Source organism: Lissotriton vulgaris, chromosome 11 (assembly GCF_964263255.1).
Source record: "Lissotriton vulgaris chromosome 11, aLisVul1.2, whole genome shotgun sequence".
NCBI classification, from domain to species: Eukaryota; Metazoa; Chordata; class Amphibia; order Caudata; family Salamandridae; genus Lissotriton; species Lissotriton vulgaris.
This window is the reverse complement of record NC_141699.1, coordinates 280,553,296-280,578,470: the sequence shown is the minus strand read 5'-3', so window position 1 is coordinate 280,578,470 and position 25,175 is coordinate 280,553,296. Positions and strand designations below refer to the sequence as shown.

At 46.8% G+C, this 25,175-nt stretch overlaps 1 protein-coding gene across 1 annotated transcript in view; it reads right to left on the bottom strand.

Moving 5' to 3' along the window:
* The window catches only part of PLBD2 (phospholipase B domain containing 2), a 277,840-nt gene that overhangs the window by 199,968 nt on the left and 52,697 nt on the right, over nt 1-25,175 (bottom strand). The window contains exon 3 of the mRNA XM_086943253.1: nt 19,869-20,027. Within this exon, the coding sequence (XP_086799379.1) occupies nt 19,869-20,027 (159 nt within the window). The remainder of the gene's footprint in view (nt 1-19,868; nt 20,028-25,175) is intronic.

Below are 25,175 nucleotides of genomic sequence, written 5' to 3'. Positions count from 1 at the left end.
TGTGGGCTCCTACCCCCCTCATGCCTTGAATCGGTTAAAAAACAAATAATGAACTCAAAACTGCAAACTAAAACTAACCTAAACATAACTGCCCATGTGGGTGATTGAATTCTCAGTGGGTGGTGACAATCACTGTGTGGGGAGAGAATCACACCCATTAGCCAGCTGGCCACCAGCTGATTCATCCTACAATACAACCAACCGATAACAGTCTCTCTTTACTTGATGTAGTGTCTTTGTGTCCGTCATTGTCATTTTTTATCTTGCTGTTCGATCCCTTCATCGTTGCTCTACCCCTTCTGTCGGATTGTTTCATTCTCCTGTTCGATTTCTTGGCTGACTCTCGCTGCTCTCGTGGTAGAGTGGAACCTTCAAAGTCTTTAGGTGAGCTTGGGAAGTTCAACATTTTACTACCCCCTCTAGGGATTTGATCCTCCTTGTCCTTCTTCCAAGTTCACAAACAAGAGGGAAGGAGTAAGCCCACCTATATTTGATTTGTCTATTTTGAAGTCCCATAGTTATTTCTGTCAAGGCCCTTCCTCTCTGCAGTGTAGCTTTAGAGATATTTTGCAACTGTTTAATGGTACATTCTTCGAATTCAATGTCCTTCCTTCAACGGGCTACTATCTTAAGATCCGGTCTCTCATGTCTGATGTCATCTTGGCTATCGAATTTCTAGGTTGTAAGCTCAGGCATAGAGGACCCGCTTTATTTAGACTAAGAATGCCAATACCAGTTTTACCCTCTGAGCCCAGGATAGAGGAAAAAAGTCTGTAACAAATGTTAGTGAGGCCGGAACCTTCCATGTGCTCTCTCGTGCTGCTGATTCTACTGTTATCCTTGCAGGACCCATCCTCACACTTCTTCCCACTGTCTTTCACTCCCAGCATTTGCTCACACCAGAAGAATTTTCTTTAGCACCGAGGAGGACAAATCGCTCCCACTCACCGCACTTTGAAGTTACTCCCGTGGACATGAATGATTCATCCACCGCAGTTAATCCCTTTTTAAATATCAACGTTAGAAAGGCTGCAATAATTATTCCATTGATGGATTCATTATAAGGCAAAAAGAGCTGGAGGTATCTATTGAGGATAGCCACATTCAAAAACTATGATACAGGAATTCTGTTCTGCCTGAATACTGGCAAAAGGAGATCCATGCATTAATGAACACGGAGCCCAAAAAAATAAACAACATGAATCAAACCATTGACTACACTGAGTAGGACCTTTGTTGCTTGGGTAGTGGTTTTCTGGGGAGATGGCCATAGACTATAAGAAAAGTCTTACTAATGGAAACCTCTATTCTGCAGAGAATGAAGTCGTAGGTAAGTATGAACATTTCTGTAGGAAGCTGACTCTCTATATAGTGGACCAAAAAAAGCTACACTGTGTTAAGAGTCCAGGCAAACCCCAGAGGAATTAAAGAGGCACAAATTGCACCCCAAATGCGCTCTCTTTCGGTAGTGTGTGCGCAAGCAGGTAGGTATATCAGAGGGTAGTGCTAAGCATTTTAAACACACACACACACACACAAGGGCATTAAATGAGAGACCCACTCAAAGAATTCTGACGCCAATTTATAAAAATAACATACTTTTATATAAATTTAGATACCAAGATCATCCGAATCGGGTACGTTATTTTCAAGTTATGAATGTTTACAGTTTTCAAAAATGGACGCAGTGCATTTTCTGATCGACAATGTTATCCAATGGAGGAAAAAGTTGTATTGCATTCGGGCCCTTAGCAGCGACTTACAGGACTGTTCTTCAGGGCTAAAGGTGAGTATGGGGCAAGGTCCAAGGCCATACCAACAGGCCACCTCAGGAGGCTCTGGGGCGTCCAGGTGCAGTGGTGTGTCACGGCATCTGATGTCCCATTAACTTCAATAGGAGAACAGTCCGGTTACAAAGAAGCTGCAAGCAGGGATTGGGGCACCAGTGCGGGGAAACCAACAGGGGGGCTCAACCCTTGAGATCCTGAAGCTTTTGGGGACGCCTTTGGTCCACCTCGCCTTGGGCTTTGGGGCTTTGGTGCACTGGTGTCTTTTGGAGTCAGGATTCTGTGATAGAGTCACTTGTCACTCGCGGTTGGAGGGGGCCTGCAGTAAGAGGCTGCAGGCGGTGACTGAAAGTTCAGTCTGGGCAAACTAAAGTATGGACTTGGATCTTGTGAGTCTAGGAACCCAGTTGGCATCGTCACTTCCCTTGGACTTGGTCTCTGGAGCGCAAGTGCATAGGTGCTTTGAGGAGTCAGGTGGCGGCGGTCACAAACTCACTCTTTGTCTTGGTATCTGCTGCAGAGGGGCAAACAGGACAACTGGGCCACTCACAATGTGGGTGTCACTATCCCTGAAGACCGTCGACGTGCAGGTCGGTCTTCCTCCGCGTTGGTGTCCGGACTGGACACTAGAACCTTGGCTGCTGCAAGGGGTCCAGCACATCAGACTTTCGTCTAATGTAGCTTTGGTTGGTCCGGATGTCCTTTCACTTGGTGGGAGTACAGACCTAACCTTCAGGAGCACAGGGTCCTCTCCCTGGGAGCTGCTGCTTCGGGATGGCCAGTGAGCGACAACTCAGTGGACAATACCTTATGTCTTTGGTGCCTGCGGCTCCTCTACTCCAAGGTAGTTTCTTCAGGCAATTGGTGAAGCACTGGCAGCCATCTGGGTTTCTTGGAGACTGCACAGTGGCAGGATGAGTCTGCTTCTTCCACAATTGTTGGGGGGCAGAGGTCAGGCTGGCAAGGTTGGCGCCAAGGCAGAGTTGCATGTGGTTCTCGTAAAAGGACTCTTCTTTGTCCACTCCTTCTCTTGATCCATTAAAATCTGAATATCTGGTATCAGGAGGGCCCCGTAAGTACTCATCTTGGGGACGTTGAGGGGAGTGAAGGGTAGTAGCCAATGGGCTACTTACCCCTCGGGTCACTGCACTCCCCTAGATGACCACTTCCTGTGGGAAGTGGGCATCACCCTGTCCTAAAATTCCTAATTCCAACACACACAATATGCTAGAATTTCTAAATTTGTGTTCAGAGGTGTGTCCAGCCTGGCAGTGGAACACTCCTCCTGCATAGCTAATTTTCCTGCCTGTTCAGGTGCCAAAGGGCTCTGGACAAAGGGGGTTGGCTTTCTCTCTTGTGAGAGAAGACCGATTTGCATGCCAAAGGTGGTGGGCACAACAGTGGATGGTAGGGTTTCAGGAGACACCTCTAAGGTGCCCTCTAGGTGTATGTATTAATAAATTCAACACTGGCATCTGTGTCGGTTGCTTAATATGATATGTTTGATACCAAACATCCCAATTTTCAATGAAGCCATCATGTAGCTGGGGAACTCGTTGTCACCAGTGTCCAGTGCATGCTTTCAAAATGGCTTCCCTGAACAATATATAGTAATAGAACTATACATCACAGGGACATATCTGCTCATGCAGTTATGTCCTGACATAAAATATAATGCGCCCTGCCATAGGTCTCAAAGGCCTACTGTAGGGGTGACTTGCATATATTAGATTCAGTGACTTTTGCTTGACACACTCCATATTGGCATGACACACAGGAATATGTCAAGTTGAGTTTTCACAAGGGGCTTTAAAGTGGGGCTAAAGTACTTTGCCAATGGTAGCACAATTAGACACCTTGTTTTAGGGAAGGTACACTGACAAGGAGGTCTGGTTAGCAAGCCTCAGTGCACGGTCAGTTGAAAATCAGCATCAAGCATCTAACAAGTATTTACAATGCAATGGTCTCGGCATTATTAAAGGTAGAGCTATTGGCATTGCTCATGACATTTTTATTTTTATTTATTTTTAAATCATAAATAAATGGCATTGTCATTTACATTGCCAATAGCTTAAAAGCTCGCAAATGCATGACCTATTGCATTTACACCCACACAGAGCCACACATACAGAGCCACCCACACAGAGCCACAGACACACACACAGAGCCACACACACACACACAGAGCCACACACACACACACAGAGCCACACACACACACAGAGCCACAGAGCCACACACACACACAGAGCCACAGAGCCACACACACACACAGAGCCACAGAGCCACACACACACACAGAGCCACACACACACACACACACAGAGCCCCCCCCACACACACACAGAGCCACACACACACAGAGCCACACACACACACACACACAGAGCCACACACACACACACACAGAGCCACACACACACACAGAGCCACACACACACACACAGAGCCACACACACACACAGAGCCACACACACACACAGAGCCACACACACACACACACACACACACAGAGCCCCCCACACACACACACAGAGCCCCACACACACAGAGCCCCACACACACACACACAGAGCCCCACACACACAGAGCCACACACACACCCAGAGCCACACACACACACAGGAGAGCAAGCACAGCGAGGGGGCAGGGAAGCAAGCACAGCGAGGGGGCAGGGAAGCAAGCACAGCCAGGGGGCAGGGGAGCAAGCACAGCCAGGGGGCAGGGGAGCAAGCACAGCCAGGGGGCAGGGGAGCAAGCACAGCCAGGGGGCAGGGGAGCAAGCACAGCCAGGGGGCAGGGGAGCAAGCACAGCCAGGGGGCAGGGGAGCAAGCACAGCCAGGGGGCAGGGGAGCAAGCACAGCCAGGGGGCAGGGGAGCAAGCACAGCCAGGGGAGCAAGCACAGCCAAGGGGCCTTGCTTGCTACAAATGAATGCCATGAAAAAAGTTTTGCTGAAAAATGTCGCGGCAGCAGGAAGTTTATGCAAAATAACACACTTTCAGTTCTTTTGAAGTGTAAGCCACAGAGGAAGCAAAATTACATAAGTGCCCATGCTCATAGGCAAACACTTTGATCACATTAAAGTATTTCTGTTAATTGACGCGACCTTGCTCTCTGCTCGGCCTGGCATTACAGAACCAAGATAGGATGTGGCTTAACGGACACATTTTCCGGCTCCGGACCTTGGGCGTAGGCTAAACATCCTGTGATTCTGGGCAAATCACTTACTCCCCTCTTGCTTGCTACAAATGAATGTGTCATGAAAAAAGTTGTGCTGATAAATGCCGCGGCCGCAGGATGTTTTTGCAAAATAACACACTTGCAGATCTTTTGAAGTGAAAGAAAGTGCGGAAACTAAATTACATCAGGGCCCGTGCTCATAGGTAAACACTTTGATCACATTTAAATATTTCTGATAATTGACGCGGCTGTGCTCTCGGCTCTGCCTCGCATTACAGAACCTAGATAGGATGTGGCTTAACGGACAGATTTGCCGGCTCCGGACCTTGGGCGTAGGCTGAATACCCTGGGATTCCGGCCAAATTACTTACTTACCCCTTGCTTGCTACAAATGAATGGGTCATGAAGAAGTATTGCTGATAAATTCCGCGGCCGCAGGATGTTTTTGCAAAATAACACACGTTCAGATCTTTTGTAGCGTAAGACACGGCAGAATCAAAATTACATAAATTCCCGTGCTCATAGGTAAACTTTGTGATCACATAAAAGTCTTTCTGATACTTGATGAGGCCTTAGGAGGTTTAAGCAAAAAATCTTAATTTCAGCTAGTACACTGCCTCCGACCAGCAACAGCGGTGTAGTGCGTGGGCACGCGCCTGTTAAACAGGAGCTGGTAGCTTAGCAGCCTCCTGCATGCAGACCACGGCAAATACCAGCAGCAGAGTTCACCACAGGTTAAGCCCACCGTTGAAACCATGGCCCTATCGTGTCCCGGTTCTGTGCGTGGGAAGCTCATCCAGCCAAAGGCGTTTTTCGGTGCACTAAGGCGAGGCGAGACGAAGGAGAGCTGCGGGTGGAGGGAAGGGGGGGGGGCAAGGCGAGAAGAAGGAGAGCTGCGGGCGGAGGGAAGGGGGAGGCGAGGCTAGACGAAGGAGAACTGCGGGCGGAGGGAAGGGGGGGCGAGAGCAAGACGAAGGAGGAGAGCTGCGGGCGGAGGGAAGGGGGGGCGAGAGTGGGACGGAGGAGTGCTGCAGACACAGGGAAGGGGGGGGACGCCAGAGGAGCCAAGCAGCTCCGGAAACCACCACCATGTTTCTCCGAGGCAAAGCAGAAATGCCCCGGGGAAAGCACTGGTCATTTTCGCATTCAGGGGCGTGTTTTTAGGTTTGAGTGACGGATGACGTCACAGGTGGAAAGAACACAAAAAACACGCCCCCGAATCCGAAAAAGACGGGGCTTGAACCGAGTGACGCCTCTCTCCTCCAATGGCTGGCCAGCATTTACTAGGCCAGCCAATGGAGAAGAGGGGCGGGTTCTAAGCCCCCTCTAAGAATCATTAAATCTTCCGTCTCCGCCCCCCGCTACGCAGTGCGACGGTCCCTCGACCTAAAAAGGGCACACCTAGCCGGTGGACACCGGGCAAGGGTAGTGCACAACATCATCACCCCGCAACAACAGGGCACAGCCGGACGAGGGGCATCAGTGAAGGGGTATTGACCACACACTAAAGAGAACATCCAGGTGGATGGCTCCGGGGAGAGCCCTCATCAGCTATACCAAAGGGGTGCACGTAGGTTGTGGACACTCCGGAAGAGTACCCACCATCATGACCACCCCTCAATAGCGGAGCACACTGAAATCCTGCCGTCTGGGAAGAATAGAGACTATCACCCCACTAACACGAGAAACGCATCACAGGAAGCACCTGGGAAGGCGCGTGAACACAACTGGTCCCCAATCAAGGGTAGACACATCTGGGATTCCACTGAGACTATACGAAGAAGGAAACACAAGCCAGCTGCTGCCTCTGAAGGAAGGATGACATGTGAAACGGACCCCCAGATGGTTTGGTGCATCAGGTTTAAAGCATCTATGACAAAGAAGGAAGGCAGCACTTCTACAGACACGTCACCCTTTGAGGACTGCAGCCTCGGCTTTCATGTGTCTTCACACTGGGTCTCAAGAGGGGAACAAAGCCCTGAACTCCACTTCCGGGTGTAGGATCAGGCATCGCAACATGAAAGGTGGGCACATGCATGCGAGAGGGGGCGGGGGTGGGGGGGGAGCACCAGTCCTGCGAGCTGCACCAGAACAATACCGATACGAGGTGACCTTAACAGGGAAGCTTCTCCCCTCTATCTCAAATGGATCTCTCTGGACACGAAATCGCCTCCTCGGCCCTGCACACCCGTCTGCAGCCCCCGGCGGGACAATGCCACGGCTCGGCCCGCCCAGGGCTCCTCGGCGTCCTGCTGATGGCCCCTATTGTTTGCTTCTAGGCCCATTACAGCAACTCTTGCCCACCTGACCTCGGAGGGTCACTGAGCAGGCTCCCACGCACTCTAGGCGCTAGCATGCCACGCCACGCCCCATGGGACACACGCAATCACTCTGACCCCTCCTTAGGGAGGGACGCAGGTCCCCTTATCACACCAACCCAGTAGATGTGAGTTTTATGTACGAAGCTTAATGTTACTGCTACTACTCCAACGCCACCTCCTTTCCCTACTCTCTGAGCACAACGCCGGGGGGAGGCTTTGTGCTCAGACAGTGCCCAACAGTTATCCAACGTCTGCTGGTGCACAGAAATGCAATGGGAAAGTACGTTATGCGGCCTTGTGGAGGACACGAATACGACACCAGCACAAGGCGGTGCTAAAAGGCCCTCCGCAGCGCTACACAGGGTGCCCTCAGCAGGGTTGGCACTACTCACCACCACCAGTTCAAGAAGCACTTTACAGATGACATACCTAACCTAAACTGAGGCAGCAGCGGGTCTCTTGGGTTTGGTGAGTGAGCACTCTTGAGAGCCGAGGGCACAGCCTGTGAGATGTGTGGGCTACAGGCGACGCTGAATGAATATAGTGCTACCAAGCCTCACCGGTGCCGTGCATCTCGTAGGAGGCAGGGACTCCGGACATGCGAGAATCCACAGGCCTGGATGCAGGGTCTCTGCGGCTGTCCTAATGCGCAGGTTCCCAGCACTGAGTACGTCACGGCGAGGAAAGCGATGCTGAATTTGGTCGCTCTGCAGCTTCAGGCAGTACCATGAGTGCTGCCAGGCGCAGATGGCTGATGTGACACATGGAGGGAAGCGTCACTCAGAGACGTCTGGAATCAAAGAGAGGGCAGGAGCGGTGGACGAGAAGTAGGACTGCCCCCACCCCCAATCCTGCCCATTCCCGGCTTGGGATTCTAACATGACTCAGCGGCTCGTGAAGACGCCAGGCTCATGGCAGACTTCCGTGTGGCAGAACCCACTGCGAAACCATGACGCTGCACGGCCCCAACCATTTGTTCTTAAATGCAGGGCTCGAGTCGGGGTACCACACGGGTGGACGGCGTCCCCCCACTTATTTTAAAAAGGTCTTACCGGGTGGACGCCGTCCCCCCTGTGCAAAAGCTGGGCTTTAAATTATAGTGTTACTCCCGACTCGAGCCCTGCTCTTGCCTCCGTTAGACGCGCTGTTTAATACACTGAATAGGAAGGAGCCAGGACTGACAGACAAGCACCACAGCCCCCTGTCCTAATAACTCTGCGATCTTATCTAATCTTATCTGCTGCGTTAATGGAGTATGTGAGCGCTATTACGTATTTGAGCGTCCCCCCACTTCTAGGGTTTTTTTCCTTTTCGTGACGTCACTTCCGGTCGTGCCGTCACTTCCTGTCTGTGAGCGTCCCCCCAATTCTTTATTTAGGACTTGTGCCCTGCTTAAATGTATTTATATATTTGTTTGCACCATTTCAATTTGAAGTGCTGTGAGTGGGCAATGTGGCACATTACTGGTGGATGAGTGGGAAGGGGGGCGGGGCGAGGCGAGACGAAGGAGAGCTGCGGGCGGAGGGAAGGGGGGGCGAGAGCGGGACGGAGGAGTGCTGCGGACAGAGGGAAGGGGGGGAAGCCAGAGGAGCTGAGCTGAGCAGCTCCGGAAGCCACCACCATGTTTCTCCGAGGCAAAGCAGAAATGCCTCGGAGAAAGCATGGTCATTTTCGCATTCGGGGGCGTGTTTTTCGGTTTGAGTGGCGGATGATGTCACAGGTAGAAAGAACGCAAAAAACACGCCCCCGAATACGAAAAAGACGGGGCATGAACCGAGTGACGCCCCTCTCCTCCAATGGCTGGCCAGCATTTACTAGGCCAGCCAATGGAGAAGAGGGGCGGGTTCCAAGCCCCCTCTAAGAATCATTAAATCTTCGGGACTCCGCCCTCACTGCTTCGCAGTGCAACGGTCCCTCAACCTAAAAAGGGGGCAAATAGTGGTGGGGGGACACCTGCAGTAAAACCCCGGTTCTCTACAATATACATTTTCAGATTTTCATGAACCACATAAGGTTGGATTCTCTTCTTTGGCATGGGTTCATAGCATATCGCACACCACAGTTTCAGATGGACTCCAAGTGTTCAGATTCCCAGGAATCCGCCATTGCGTCTCCACAATGTGAACGTTTTTTGATAAGATGTTCAGTTGCTGAGCGTAGGTGTCTATTTCCCATACAGTGTAATGCTAAGATAAGCAATCACCCTAGACTTTTGCCACAGTAGGCCTCATCAATGGTGCAAGTTCAGTGTCATCCTTGAAGCCACTGATGGCTGTGCAGCTAAATGAGCAGCGGGTTTATTTAGGAAGGTTTTAAAGACTCAAGCACATTAGGGACAATGTGGTTTTGAAATCCTGGTAACTAGTCTGGTATTTTTTTTGCCGACAACCAGTGGATATGTTTCTGCAATAGTCAGAGTTCTTGTGCAATTTTATCAATGGCTAGTCTGAGACACTGGAAGGTTTGCTAGAATAAGACATGCTATTGAAACACTTCGTCACTGTACTGGATTTAGCAGCAAAACTGCATTTTCAGATTAATACAGATCCCAAGGTCTTACTTTCACCATGGTAAGTGGAGGCATACAAAGACTGGAAGGCTAAAATGCAGTAGGTGATTAGGGTAATTTTCTAGACTTCATTCCTTCCTGCCTTCATTCAGGAAAAGGAGGATCTTCAGCCTGGCTATCGCGAAGGGGACAGTTGCATTACAACCTAAAGTTGTCTTGTAAAACCACCATTACCTCTATTTTTCTGGGGAAGATTAGTAGGAGAGTGACTACTAGTCAGCATGGATCTTAGAATCTTTCCATGACTATGATTAAATGAAATTCTCATACTAACTGCACCTAATGCTCAACAAGAGTGTCAGGCCCTGACAAACATTTCAACCCAGCTCTATACAAGACTACCTACCGCAACCTCTCTGAGTTTCCAGTGAAACTAGCTACGCATTCATTATCCATGTAAATAGGTAAATACAATAAATGAAACCTATCTTGCTCCTTTTGGTGTTGTTTGTTTCTCTTTGAAGAGTGGCATTCTATTTTTGATCAGATCTTTGCAATAACTCGGAGAAGATATTCTTCATCTGTGGCAGCATGTATGCTATATTTAGAATATGTTTTAGAGCCACAAATGCCTGATTGCCAGGGACAGAGTTACAAATATGAATTTTAATAGACATTGGCTCAAATGATGTCCGTTTTGGGAAACTTTATGTCCATGTTAAGCATATATGCCGTCTTTTTTCCTCTACAGTCTAGCCCTTTCTTTGATTCGTTATAACCAAGCTATTTATGAAAATCAGTTTTGTATTGAGGTGTATTGCGCTAATTTTAGCTGACGGGTGCAATAATTAATCCGGTACGTTTTGGGGTGCTATTGCAATATTAAGATATTGTATGATGTGCACAACATTAATAAGGATTCCTACAGAGAGATTTTCTTATAATTGCGATCTTGAAATGTATTTGTGCAAATGTGCATGTTTGGTGAATCAAGTAAAAAAGGCCAGACACAAGCGCAGGTTTTTCATATTATTTAGGGTTTTTGATAAAGTGCAAACCCTGCTAAGAAATGCTAAGCAAGAAGTATTTTGAAGAGTATTGCACTGCTATTATCAATGGTATTATCATCACAATCTGGGCAAGTTTCTCTGAATGGGAGCGGGAGATGTGCATTACCAGGGAGGCACGTAGGTACTCAATTACCACATGGCAGCCTCCCTAATATTTGCTCACATCACCTCTAGGTTTGTTTTGTGTATAACATACAGTACAATTCACGTGCTTCAGAGAAATGTCAGCCAGGACAGGGGGTGGGGGAGAGCTGAGGTATCAGGGTTCCCTTGCTTAGGCCTAGCTCCTCACAATTAAGTCAAGTTACATATACTGCAAAAACAAATATGTTGTTTAACGAGCAACTACCCAGAATATTAATGGCTGCAACGATGCAGTAGTTACAGGTACAGCAAGGACCAGCTTTTCATACAGCAATTTATGACTAACGAAATCTTGGCATATGGGAATATAGATGAGTCATGCAGATTAAAGAAGGGGTAAATGAGTCCGGGCCACATATGGTGGAGCGAGGCTGCAATCTTCATGTCTTTTGCATGGAAATAGTGTTGGAGGGGAGCAGTCCTAAGTGCTGACACAAGAGCACCTTACAATGGAGAGGCACAGAGACATTTTAACTCAATGTCATGCATGTATAAGGCCTTCTCGATTACCAAAGATCACAGCAGGCATTATGCAACAATCCACAACCCTCATCAGGAATAATGTGGAACCAGAGATTACAGAATTAAATGGATTCTTAACTGGTGCTCCTAAAAACCCCAAACTGTAGTAGTTAAATAATTATACCAACTAGATAGGGAGGGTCAGTGCAATGCCACCCCCACCTCCTCTCCAAGACGCCATGTACCGAAACCAGACTAAAACTTTCATGAACACTTGACTTCAGGAGCACCTAAGAGTAAAGTGTGTTTTGAATGTTGAAATGATGAGTGGGTCATTCAGATGTGGGGAAAAAACAATTTTTCTTATTGTTATGATAAGAACCAGAATGAAAGACAAGTATTGGCAAAGCCAACACATTTTATTTTTGTACAGTGCACTTACAATATTTGTGCAGGGACTGGCAAAGAAAATAAACAGACACCAACATATCTTCTCAAATAAATAGACCAGTAGAAAAACGGTCACCTGTGTCCATAAACCTTTAATATACTCCTACATACAGATCAGCTGGCATTCGCATACATGCATACAGATCTGTGATATTGAATTGAAAAATGTGTAGCACTCTATGCAACTCAAATGCCATCTAAACATGCTGCATATGAGAGGAGAGAGATAAAAGGGATTAAGGGGCAGGTAGTGAGGAAAGCATTTGATAGTCGGTAGCCAACCTCAGGCGCATGGTTGCAGGAACCACAAAGAAAAAAAATGGCTGCAGGAGTCAGAAGTAAGGAGCAGGCATGGGGTCGAAGGAATAAAGCAAGGAAAGAGAACTGTGAAGAATGCAGGCCTGACAGAGTTAGGAATGGTAGACTGTTAGAAAGATGCTCCAGCATTAACAGACAATGATGGCCAAGTACCCCTGTCTAGCATCTAACACAGGCCACAAACGTAGTCTCACAGCGCCTGAACAGTCAAAGAAAAAGGGACGGGGAGCAGTCAGAAGGAAGGATATTTGATGCAGTTTCGTGTTCATGCAATACTTAAAACATTTTCACTCAATTTAAATTGAGGTTCATAAAAGACTGGTGTTAAGGCAGAGTTAGTTCTTGACCTCTTATTAGGAAAATCATTTTTATTGGGTTATTGAATACTTCAGTCTCAAAGTCAACCTAATCACTACCCTCTTTGGAATGATTATGAATCAGTAACAATAAGGTGCAATTTGCGTGCCTATTCCATCCTTACCTCAGTTGTGATCAAATACAGTAAGCACTACAAAATAGTGCCTGCATACCTTTAAAACAAACATATGACTTACAAGAATATTATCTCTACTTCAGACACTGTGGTCAAGTTCCCAGAGGCAGTCGTAAATCTCCAACGTCTTCAATAAGTTCTTAAGAATTAATTGTTTAACCAAATGTACATTTAGAAAGTCTGCAGCACCAATGCAAATGTAATTATTGTCAAACTGTTTACTTTTTCTTCTTCTTGCAAAAGCACATTTTTAACCTTTTCTGCGGCGAAAACGGGTCAAATGGATTTGAGAATACCCACTGCTTTCTGTCAGCGCTTTGCGGGACTAGCGCTTACCTGCCGCACTTGCTGTCTTCCTGTGAGGAGCTCGCCGCACCCGCTCCGCGGGTGCCGCTTCGCGCCGGGACTTGTGCTGTCTCTGCCTGCTGCCGTGTGGGCTCCTTGGTTTGGCGTTTGGACCTGGTAACGCTTCAGGGCTGCGAGCGTGCAGGGACTACCTGACCCAGGTGTCCCTGCGAGACCGAGCCCATCTTCCGGTCCGCTCTCCCTGAAGCTCCGCCCCCCGACCATCGGAGGAGTGTTAAAAGCAACTGGAGTTACTCCTGACCCTTGGGACACCTGCTTTCTGTCAGCGCTTTGTGGGACTAGCGCTTACCTGCCGCACTTGCTGTCTTCCTGTGAGGAGCTCGCCGCACCCGCTCCGCGGGTGCCGCTTCGCGCCGGGACTTGTGCTGTCTCTGCCTGCTGCCGTGGGGGCTCCTTGGTTTGGCGTTTGGACCTGGTAACGCTTCAGGGCTGCGAGCGTGCAGGGACTACCTGACCCAGGTGTCCCTGCGAGACCGAGCCCATCTTCCGGTCCGCTCTCCCTGAAGCTCCGCCCCCGCCCTTTCCACCTACTACAAACATTGTGTGATCTCCCGCAGCGCAGGACGCAGCACGGGGCGAAGACCGGGCTAAGAGCAGGCCGTTTGAGGCCGTTCGAGGTCTTAGAGGTCTGGTCTGGGCCATATCCCTTGGCTGAACTCTTTGGGTACATGTGAGTTAGCTATTTTTATTTGTGTCATAGCTCCCCTTCGTTTATCATGTGTACACGAGCCACACGCAGCAAAACTGCCAGGGGTCTAAATAGACCTAGTGGGACCCTGGATGATTTCCTAACTAAGACAAATTTGGCCATCGATGCCGAAATTAACAAAATGCAGCATAGGGTCTCCTTGGAACTTGAAGCCGCTCGTAAATTGTCCTTAAATATAGCTTCCTCTAAGAAATCATCATTAGGTAACCTTGCTTTAGCACTTACCCCTGAGCGTATATCTGGCCCTCGATCTTTGCTTACAATGGCTGACATACATCACCGCCCATCCCTGTCCCCATCTGAGCAAGCCAAGGATCCCATATTAGATCCTCCGGAGGAGTCTACACCACCCACTCTTGTGTCTGGTGTAAGCTCCCAAGAAAAAAGTATACTGCCCAAGGCTGCTGCGCATGCTAAAAAAATTGCCCTTCAGCAGAAGAAAAGTTTGGCTAGGTCAGCATTTGCCCGCAAAAAGGCCAAAATTGCGAGAGCTCAGTTTTTTAATTGTCGACGACAATTAGGTACCTCTGGCCTTGGGGAAGCAAATGATAAAACCAACATAGTTTTGCCTGCTAGTGTCACTTCCTATGTCTCAGATGGTGTTGTGAATGTTCCCCTGATGGAAGCTCTTCATGACATGAGTAAAGATGGGTCAAGGGAGGGCAGACTGAGTGGGGTAGAGGGGGACAAGAGGTGGGACGAGGAATTTGTACAAACTGTTTGGGACACACTCAAAAAGCTACTTACCCCCTTGGAACTTAGACTTTCCAGAATGGAAAACCATTTGCTTGAAATGGACAGGACAATTGTCACATTAGCTAGTCTCAGTCTTAAGCAAATGGAAGCCAAATTTCCACAGGGGGAGGGTCTAACTTCACAGCCATTAGAGGCAGATGCACCGACTGCTCTCTCTCTAAGACCCAAACCTGTACCTAAACCTCGCACGGAAATTGGGAACAACGCCATTACCACTTCAAATCATGGCGTTTGTCTCCCGTCAGAGGACCCGGTACCACCCAAACCCAAACATAATGCCTGTCACGTTAAGGACGTAGCACATCCTGCTGGGACTCAATCACATCCCCAGCAGAATGTGGTACGTTCAAAACCCAGGCCTCAAGCTGCCGTACAGCAGCCTAACCAGTTAACCCATAATACCCTGCCACCTCTTGAATCTAACCGACCTAACTTTCGTGGTGGTTATATTGACCTACCGCCAGAAGCCAGCCCATATGTTATTGTATTAGCTGGTGTACCTACTCTTGATTCACAAACAAAAGAGGACCATTGGTCTCTCAAAAACAAGGTTATATACTGGCTCAATACAAACAGACAGCTTCCTAGTCACCAAAGAAGCCGGGTACTAATGGTGCGAAGAGTACCATGGGTTGGACCCACTCATAAATCCATCATGGGTGACTGTATAGTGGTGACCTTTGCTGACCCCCATACTGCACAGCATCTTTGTTCATGGGCTCCTTGTGAAGAAGACCACACAGTTGTTGTCAGACCCCTCACTTTTTTCTATCCTCCTAGAAACCAGCATAGAACGGGTGGGTCTTGGACGACAATTCAAAAGCCCAGGCATAGGGGTTTTGGGAATGGTGGACCAAACCAAAGTACTTGGTGGCAGGGGGCCCCCACGTCAAATATGTTTGGCTGCCTGGAGGAGGTCGACTGACTCCGGGGGGGGGGCGGACGCTACAAAACACCTAGCAGACCCTATCCCGTCCACCACAACAGTTTCCAGTATGGTTTGTCCTATGTCACCACCAGGCCCACGAGTAACACTGGTCAATGCCCAAAATCTTATCCCGGCTGAGTTAGGTATTTTGGTACAGTCTGACACTCCTTGCCCTAGTATTCCAGCTAATGAAATTAAGATAGCCTCCTGGAATATAGCAGGTTTACGGGGTCGCCTGGATAATGATGATTGGGTAGATTACATCACTTCACATGATATCATCACTTTCCAGGAAACCTGGTCAGTTGCCCCTTTGTTTAGATTAGGTTTTTTAAACTTTTATAAACCAGCAATACAGGGTATGAAGGGTAGGGCTTCGGGTGGTCTCACCATATGGGTAAAAAACACCCTTGGCTTCAGCGTTAAGGAAATCCTGGTGACAAACCCTGATCTCCTTTGTATATCCCTAAGCAAGGAGAATTGTAAGGATATCATCCTTATTAATATCTATGCCAGAGGATGTCAGGGTGGTAAGAAGCAACCAATCGTCAATGATTTGGATGTTTTCCTAAATGAGTATAAAAGTGACCAGCTCATTATAGTGGCTGGTGACTTGAACTGCTCATTTGAACCCATCCTGAACCTTGCTGAGGATGTAGGTTTAGATGAAGATTTCGCCTGGGATATTCCCCCGCTATCAATTACCAAGGGTGTCAGGGGTACTGAGGCTGCCCTCCACTGGCTTGGGCTCTGCCTAGAATGGGGGCTCCGAGCGGTGAACGGCCGTAGTTTATCTGATAAGGAGGGAAAACCAACCTTTGACAATGGGTCCAGCGCAAGTCGTATTGACTACATATTAATTAACATTGAATCCTGGGCTTCTGTAACTGACATGTCAATAGAAACCAGGCCAGAGAGTGATCACAATCCTCTCTCACTTGTACTCAAGGTTCCTGGACTAGGGCTTCCCCAGGCAGAATCAGTTTGTATTACATCTGACCTTGTCTTGTGTGATAACAGAAGACGGGTCAAATGGCCTAGGGTCATAGCCGACCAAGAGCTTGTCTGCCAGATAGAAGAATTGGTCCTAGACACCAGAGATAGGATGATGGCATCAACCCCAAACGACATGCCTAAGCCCAACATTGTTGATCTCCATGAGGCATGTTTCGCGGCTATTAAGGAACTTCTTACTAGGTCATGCCGAAAACAGAAAGCGAAGCAACCCAAAGGTTGGTATAATAAAAACTGTAGAGAAGCCCACAGCATTCTCATTGCTGCGGTAAAATCTAGAAATACCCCCGATATCAGGGCAGCGAGACAGGAATATAAACGCATTATCTGGGAGGCTAAAAGGGATTGGGACGATTCCTATTGGCTTGATCTTCTTCAAGCCTGTGAGTCGTCCAACCAAACCAAGTTTTGGGAGATAGTCAGATGGGGCAGGGGCTCAGATTCACTATCCCCTGAAAACCATGTTTCCGCTGCAGATTGGGTGAATTTTTTTTCCGCTCAATTCAAAAACCCAAATGTCTCCCAGTTGGCTGAAGATCCCTTAGCAGGGACCACATTAGTTTCCCACGGGGATAGGCTTATTTTTAGTATCTCGGACACTGAATATGCACTAAATTCTATTCAGTCCGGGAAAGCACCAGGCATTGATGCAGTACCAGCTGACCTTTTTAAATTGAATTTAGATCTGTGGGTCACTTATATAACAACTTTAGCAAATTCCATCGCAGCTGGGGAAAGGATACCGCAATCCTGGAAAGGGGCTGAGATACTTCCGGTCTATAAGAAAGGGGATCGATCTTCACCGAAAAATTATCGCCCCATTAGCCTGATCGATACTATTCAAAAAGTGGTATCACGAATGGCCCTAGCTAGAATACAGGGGTGGATTGAGCAAAATAACATACTCTCCCCCATGCAGGCAGGGTTCAGATCAGGCACCAGCACTTTAGACCAGGTGTTTCGCCTCACCATGCTGTACTGGAAGATGGTTCTTCTGGGCGGCGGTGTCATCTACGCTGCCTTTGTCGATCTCAGGTCGGCATTCGACCTGGTACCCAGGGCAAAACTCTGGGAAGCCCTTAGACTCATGGGCCTTCCACCTGAATTACTAGAGCTGGTTAGGCGCCTACATGAGGATAATTTTGCCCGTGTAAGATGGGGTAAACAGGGTCAGGTGACTGCTAGCTTCCCTGTTGAACGTGGGGTCCGGCAGGGTTGCGTGCTGGCCCCCACCTTGTTCCTCCTGTTTATCAACCGGGTGGTTGCATTTTTCAATGACGTACATACTGATGCACCAACCCTGGGGGGTTCAAAGTATCCCATGTTAATATTCGCCGACGACACCCTGCTCCTTTCCAGGACTCGGAGCGGCCTACAGGCTGCCCTAAACAGATTTGCTGAATTTTGCACAATTAATGACCTTCAGATTAATGCTGACAAAACTAAATTTATGATTTTTAATAAAAACAAATCTATTACAAGTTCATTTTTATTAGAGGGTGTCCCAATAGAACAGGTTAAAGTCATGTCATACTTGGGCGTGACTCTTGACCATCAACTTACATGGAAACCCCAGTTGGAGGTGCTAACTCTTAAATTTGTTCGCCTTACAGGATGCTTGTTAAAGGAACAGAAAAAAACCTTGACCAAACGCATTACACCTGCGTTAAAAATTTATGAGGCCAAGGTGAATGCAGCTACCCTGTATGGTGCGGATATTTGGGGTTATACAGGCTTGCTGGCTCTAACCGCTGCACAGAATAGGTTTCTTCGGAACCTAGTCGGACTTCCTCAATCTTCCCCCGTTAAACCATTGCTTCTAGACTTAGGTTGTAGACCGCTGAATGAGATGGCACAGTATCGTCTTGTAGCTCTATGGCGTCGCCTCTGGACGACCCAAGAGCTTAGTCTATTTGCTCATGAACTGGGTGAGGTTAGAGCATTGTGGGGTGCCCAGAAAATTCCATGGCTACGGGAGGTCAAACAAATATTGTATTCTATGGGCCTCCCCGAACTATGGCTACACCCTGAATGTTCTAGCTTCCCATCTAAAGTGGAATTCAAAGAGTTATTCTGGGCTGCAAAGAAATCTGTACTGGTCACCCTCTCTTCAGAAAATAGCCTAACGAGACAGTTTCTAACGCATAAGTTAACTCCATTCCTTGAACCCTATTGGGACCTGATATGCAAAACACTTGACCGTAAGCTGTATCATCAGTTTCGGGTGGGAGCCTTGCCGATCAGGTCTTTTACTGCGAAGTGGTCAATGAATACAAGCAACAAATGCCCCTTCTGTCCTGATCAGGTGGAAAGTATAGGTCATATATTCTTTGCATGTCCTGCTTATCGATTGCCTAGATTAAAATGGTTGAAACCAAATTTGCAAAACACTCAACTGTGGGGGAAGCCATGCAGCCTTGCTTAAATTGCGCGACTTACGCACTGCAAAAGCAGTGATTTGTGTTGCCAAATTCTTAGGCTGGCTGTGGTTAATTCGCGTAAAGAAATTGCAAACCCTTTTTTAACAGTAATCAGTTTTTAATGTTGTATACGGTTGTAGTAAATCTTTATGTACCTGGGGATCCATTGTATAATACTGTAATGTTGATAACGTTTTTTTTAAAATTTGCTGTCTTTTATGAATTTTTTATTCGAAATAAAGACTAAATGAACTGAACTGAGAATACCCACAAACCTTTAAGTTTCCCCACAAACCTTCAGTACATTCCCACTAAACGGGGCAGATCTATTCCTACGAAAAACCAGTGGGTGAGTAAATTCTTTTGAGCAAAACCTTTCCTGAAGTAGTTTTGCACTTCGCACTCCTAACAAAAGAAAAGCATATTTGTGTGTCAAATTGTAACATCGTTAAAGCTTCAAAAATGGCAAGGGAATGGTTTAGAACCACTTTTTTCACAGTTCATTGGAGAGCGATGTGGGAAGGACAAAACATGGACCGATTACTTTAAATGGCAAGAAAAGGTCTGAGGAGCCAGTCCGTAATGCCACAGGAACGAGAATGGGGGAATTTGGTTAAAGGGAACTACTCCAGAGAAAGCAAAACTCAGGGTAGGAATGGTAATCAGAAATGGCAGAATCAACCAGCAATGAAATAGAAGAAGTAATATGTCAGGAGGAAGACAGTGCCTAAGGAGTATGTGGAGGAAGAAGCGGAAGCAAGGAACATATACAAGACAGCTCCTCATGAAAAAGCGTTTTAACTATCATAGCCAGGGAAGAACTAGCAGCCGCAAACGAAAATGGCTGGTCAGGGAAACAAGGTACGGACCAACCTGAATGCAGGTGAATATTCTACACCTTGCCTCCCTTATATCCCAAGCCTTTCCAACTGACCCACCTGATGCCAGTACTCTGGATCTTTTCCAGACTGCATCTGCTCCTGCATCCAGGCTAGATTTTCCTTTACATAGGCTCGCAGCTTCTCGCAGTACTGGGTTTGGTACTTGTATGGTCCACAGTATCCCATCAGCGTGTTCATCCAATGCATGTATATCAGCTGTAGAGAGAGTGCAACGGACACAAGTGAAAATATGCAGAACCCACCTGATCTAAAAAAAAAATCCCACCCAAGACTCCCGAGAGAAAAAAAAAAGAAGACTCACCAGTAACCCATCCCAGCACCTGTGTGTTCAGTGCAAAACATAATGAAAACTATTCTCCTCCCTTTGTATTTCCTCCCAGACGATCAGAAGATACTATCTGAGTGGAGCAGATGCCTATACTTACAAATTAATGAAACAACTTGACCTGGCCCTCTGATATTTGGTTAATGAAGTGTTTCAATATTAAGGAGACTTGATTTTGAAACTTGGTCATGCACAACTGGTACAGGGGCTTCAGTCAAAGGCACTCACTTAATCCCAGAACGGCTTCATGGAAATAATCACACAAGCCAAATTTATTGTTCATAATATCACTCTCTTCCCAGTAGAGTCACTCTAAACAAGAATACAAAGTACAATTCTGAACTTGAGAAGTATCTTATTTTTTTTTTAATTCAGAGACTTTTATCTTTGGGGAAAGGAGGAGGACTGTATTCGAGAGAGGTAACATAAAAACCTTACACAAGAGGTCATGATCATAGGGGATAAATAAAGACTAGTGATCATAAGAGAAGTTACTTGCAATTAGCCTTCCATCAATGGGCTCTTCGGTGAATTCATAATGACTAACAACCATTTAGGTGTGGGAAGAGTTTACACAAGACAAAAAGCTCTTTACTACATAAACCTCAAAACAGTTAATGTAGGGGCTACACTGCCAAAGCTTTGCCAATGCTTTTTTAAGAATAAAAAAATTGTGGGAAATCACAAGATGGGCAGCATAGAACGCTGGGAGAAAAAAATGGGACTTTGACTTTCAGAACCAAGTTCGACCCTTCATTCCCAGAGAGTAGAGTTTAAGCAGATAGTTGGCAGTTCAAATAAGCAATAGGGCTGTCTACCCAAGGCCACTCCATGGCACTCCTGCCTTCCGAGAAAACAAGCAAATAGTAGTTGAAGGAGTGTGGTTAACAATACCCCAACACTTCCATGGACCCCAGCAGCATGTGTCAAAACGCCAAGCAAAGCACAGCAGTTATTAATTAATTTTAAAAATCTTTATTCGGATAATAGTATATCCATAAAAGCACAAGTCGCATAACAACAGAAGGGAGTACACAAATCTATTAGTCATGAAAATAGTAAAGTCGTACTTAGCAAACATGTTAAGAGAAGTAAAAATAGTTAACAATAAAAAGCCCTCTTAATATAAATAATTTAAGGTATTGTGAGCTGATTAAAAATGAATCCATAGACAATATCCATTATGTTCATATAAAATATGACCACAATATATATGAAATTAATTCGTAAAAGAAACTTCATAAAGTGAAAATTGTGTTGCGGGCGCGTACTGCAATTTTGAGAAAAGTGCCTACACTGACAGTTAATTCATCATCTTTCAACTTACGATTTCCATGTAGGCTGCATCTAAATGAAGAGGGAGATGGTTTTAAAAAATGAGATCAAATGTTTTGTGTAGGGGGAGGAGCTACGACACCAACCAAGATGGCCGCATAGTCTCCCGGCTCCGCTGACCTCCGTCCTTTGCTCTATCATCCTGTTGCTTATCCTGACTACCTGCACCGGATCGGTGTGTGTGATCCGGCCCGCACTCCAGTGGTGCAATCCCGGAGTTTCTCCGCCGTTGTGGAGCGGAGCTACGTCGATGGTCGCATTGAGGCCTAACCCAGCAGAGAAGCCGGGGTCTTGAATAACAACGGACTGCTGAAGGTGGTTGGGTCCGGTCTCTGGAACACTTGGACTTTTTTGATTGTTCTGCTACCATCAGCTGCCTGGTGCCATACAGTCGGTGAGGTGACGAGTGACGCACGGCGCTGTGTCACGGGGGTCCCTGACCGGGGGTCCGGCATTCACATCACCGCTCCCCCGGGTCGGTTCCTCGCTGCGCACTATTGTTCGCTAACCGTTAGTCCCTCATGGCTTACTCCTGCTCCGCCTAATTTTGCCCCGGAGAAGGCGCCTCTCCGTAGGGTTCACCATGTTGGAGGACGAAAAGACTCGAGCGGAGCAGGCTCGAAATGGCCCGTCACTGCGTACGGTGCTGGAGGCACTCATGGCACCTAAGGGAACGCTTGAAGTCCAGACTTGCAGTTTGTTGTCTGATACGGATGGACTCATGGGCGTGAGACCAGATCCTGAATCGACGCCCGTGACCCGGCAACCAGCCCGCCTTTCAATAGATGTCTCGGCGGTGTGTTTTGACCCGGCGCTGGAAGCAGTGTTTGCCCCTATTGAAGTGGATCTACCTGACTGTACTGTGCCTGGTCACCCTACGGAACCGTTGGAAACCCCGATTGTGTATCCCTTGGAACATTTACATGTCGTCCCCATTTTGGAACCTTCTACTTTCTATCCTTTGCTGCTTCGGACCGTGTTGATTCCCCTCTCCTGCCGGTCTTTCAAGATGGCGGATGGGGTAAAGCTTGGCTTCGGAGGCAGGGAGGGTCAACATTGGTACCAGCCATCTACATCGGGACTTGCCGTTCTTTTCCCATCTGTGTACTCCTGTTCGATGGACTTTGGCAGTACTTTGTGGGAAGTGCTTTCCTTAATTGATGACTTCAGTGAATTTGATCGACGGGGCCAGGGTTGAGATTCTTCTCCGAGTCTCTTGTTGTGGTTCTATGTTTAACGGGATTGTTTTTATTGACCTAACGGAGTCCGGGGCGGGGTTGGCTACGACGGGGGAAGGAGATCGGGAGTCTGTAGAACTATGCCCTCCTCCGATTTCCCTCATTGTGTGGGGTTCTTTGCCTTTTCCTTTCTTTCCTTTTCTACTATATTTCGGGTTCTGGTTACTGGGCGACAGGCACGCTGCGAGGGGGGTGGCCGTAGTCATCAGCAGGGGTGCAGGGTGGGGGGGTGTGGGGGTGGGTGTTTCGTTTTTATTTTTGTTCTATGGCCTCTTTTCTTCCTTCTCTTCCCTTGCCTTTTCTTCTTTTTCCTTTTCCGGGTTAGTGTAGTGGGTTCGGCTTTCCTTACATCCTTGTTTCTACATCTGTACCTTGACTTTTCTGAGGTTTTGGTGCTGTGGGGCGGACAATAATGATGGCGTAGACGAATAATAATGTGCTACTTATCCTGATGTCGTATGTCTTAACGCCGCTGACCTACATGATAGCGAACTTATTTTGGACACGTTGTTCTTTTGCTCGCCCCCTTTTGTGATCCGAGACACTGTACGACACCTGATCATTTCAACTTTTATATGTAAAATGAAAACCCCCTATCCTGTTTCCGAATCGAATTGCCTTTGCGACCAATGCGCTTTGTGGATAGAGGTCCTGTGCTCCCCAGGGAGGCTTGGTCTGAAGTTGGGTTGCAATAACGTACTGAAATGCTTAGCGGCCAGCCCTGGGGGTTGTAGGCCTGTGTTTGTATTTGATTGCAATTGTTAAATAAAGGTTTTTTAAAAAAAAAAAAAATGTTTTGTGTATTCCATGTAAAACTTACAAAAATATAGGAAGTGGAATGTTGTTTGCCCACTCCTACCATCACAAGGGCATGGTAATTGATCTAAATTAGCAGTGTACCCCAAAGGGAAACACAATGAAAATGTAACTGTGCCAGACCTTAAACGGAAGAGGAGTCCTCTCTCCTAACGACCTATTGATTTTAAAAGATAACTAGATGGTATATGTGATACATCCGCAATAGGCATATACATTGCTACAGACGTTTGTTTTCTGGGCCTCCATTTCGTGTCTTAAAGTTCTATAATGAGTGTAAAGGGCGCCCAGAGGACTTTTTTATTCATGCTATCAATTTTGGTGAGATTTGTGAAAAACAGTGCATGGTTAATACTACTCAGGCTCTCCCTTACTGTGGCAAGTCATGATATTTCTTTTTCCATGTCACACTTGAGACAGTCTTATTATCTCTCTGGTGAGGGACGCTGCAGGCTTTTTCCAGATAGCGTGGCGAAAAAGCGCAGGGTGGGCCTTTATGTAATCTTCTACACAGTGCAATTTTTATTTGGCATGGCAAATATATTGTGATGTGGGGATCGGTACTTCCAAGATATTTTGATAAAATCTATTTTCTCTGGGCTGGATATGGTTACTCTTTGTGTAGCCCCATACCTTTGCGCCATATGTAACTGTTGGAATGACTGATTTATAAATTTTCAAGAGTGTTAACATTATCCCTGTCCTTTCGGGCAGCGGTAAACCAAAAATTGAATTAATAACTTTGGAAAACTTATTCCTTCTATATGCCACATGGTCAACCCAAAACCCTTTGGCAGCAAAAACTAGGTTCAAGTAGGGAAAAGTGCAAGGGCATAATAATTTTTGAATGTCTACAGTGATAGTGTTTAAAAGATACTTTTTCGGGCCACAAGACATAATAAACTATTTTTTTAAATTAGTACACAAATCTAAACTACTAATAAAATCCATAAAACCCCACACTAAAAAACGTAAGGCATTGGGTATTGGGCCCACAAGGACTGCATCGTCGGCATACAGAAGGGTGGAGAATAGTTTACCATTAATTCTAGGGACATCATTAGTGAGTTTGATCAAAGATTTATGTAAATAATTAATATATAAAACAAAAAGCAGTGGGGCTAGGACACACCCCTGCCTTATCCCTCTATCGAATCTGATGTCATTTGAAACCTCCCCACTCTTATTGATCCTCACATGAGCTCTCAGGTCTTTATGCAGGTAAGCTAAAAAGAGAACTAAAACCTCATCTAAACTATATTCTAAAAAGGGTAGACCATAAACGAGACAGATTAACTAAATCAAAGGCCGAGGTAAGATCCATAAAAGCCAAATATAAGGCGGATTGTTGGGCTATAGTATACTTCCCAATAATTAAATTAAGATTCAGGCCTTGTTCAATAGTCCATACTTTACTTCTAAATCCAATTGGCACAGTTGTAAAATACAATCCTCCTCGGCCTATGTTTTTATCTTGTTATACAAAATCCTCCCTAAAATTTTCATTGCATTGTCTATCAGGGAGATCGGCCTGTAGCAATTAGGCTGCGAACAGTCGCCCCTTTTGGAGATTAGTACAATAGTGCTTGTTGACCAAGTACTTGGGAATGGGGCATTAGTCAAGTTATT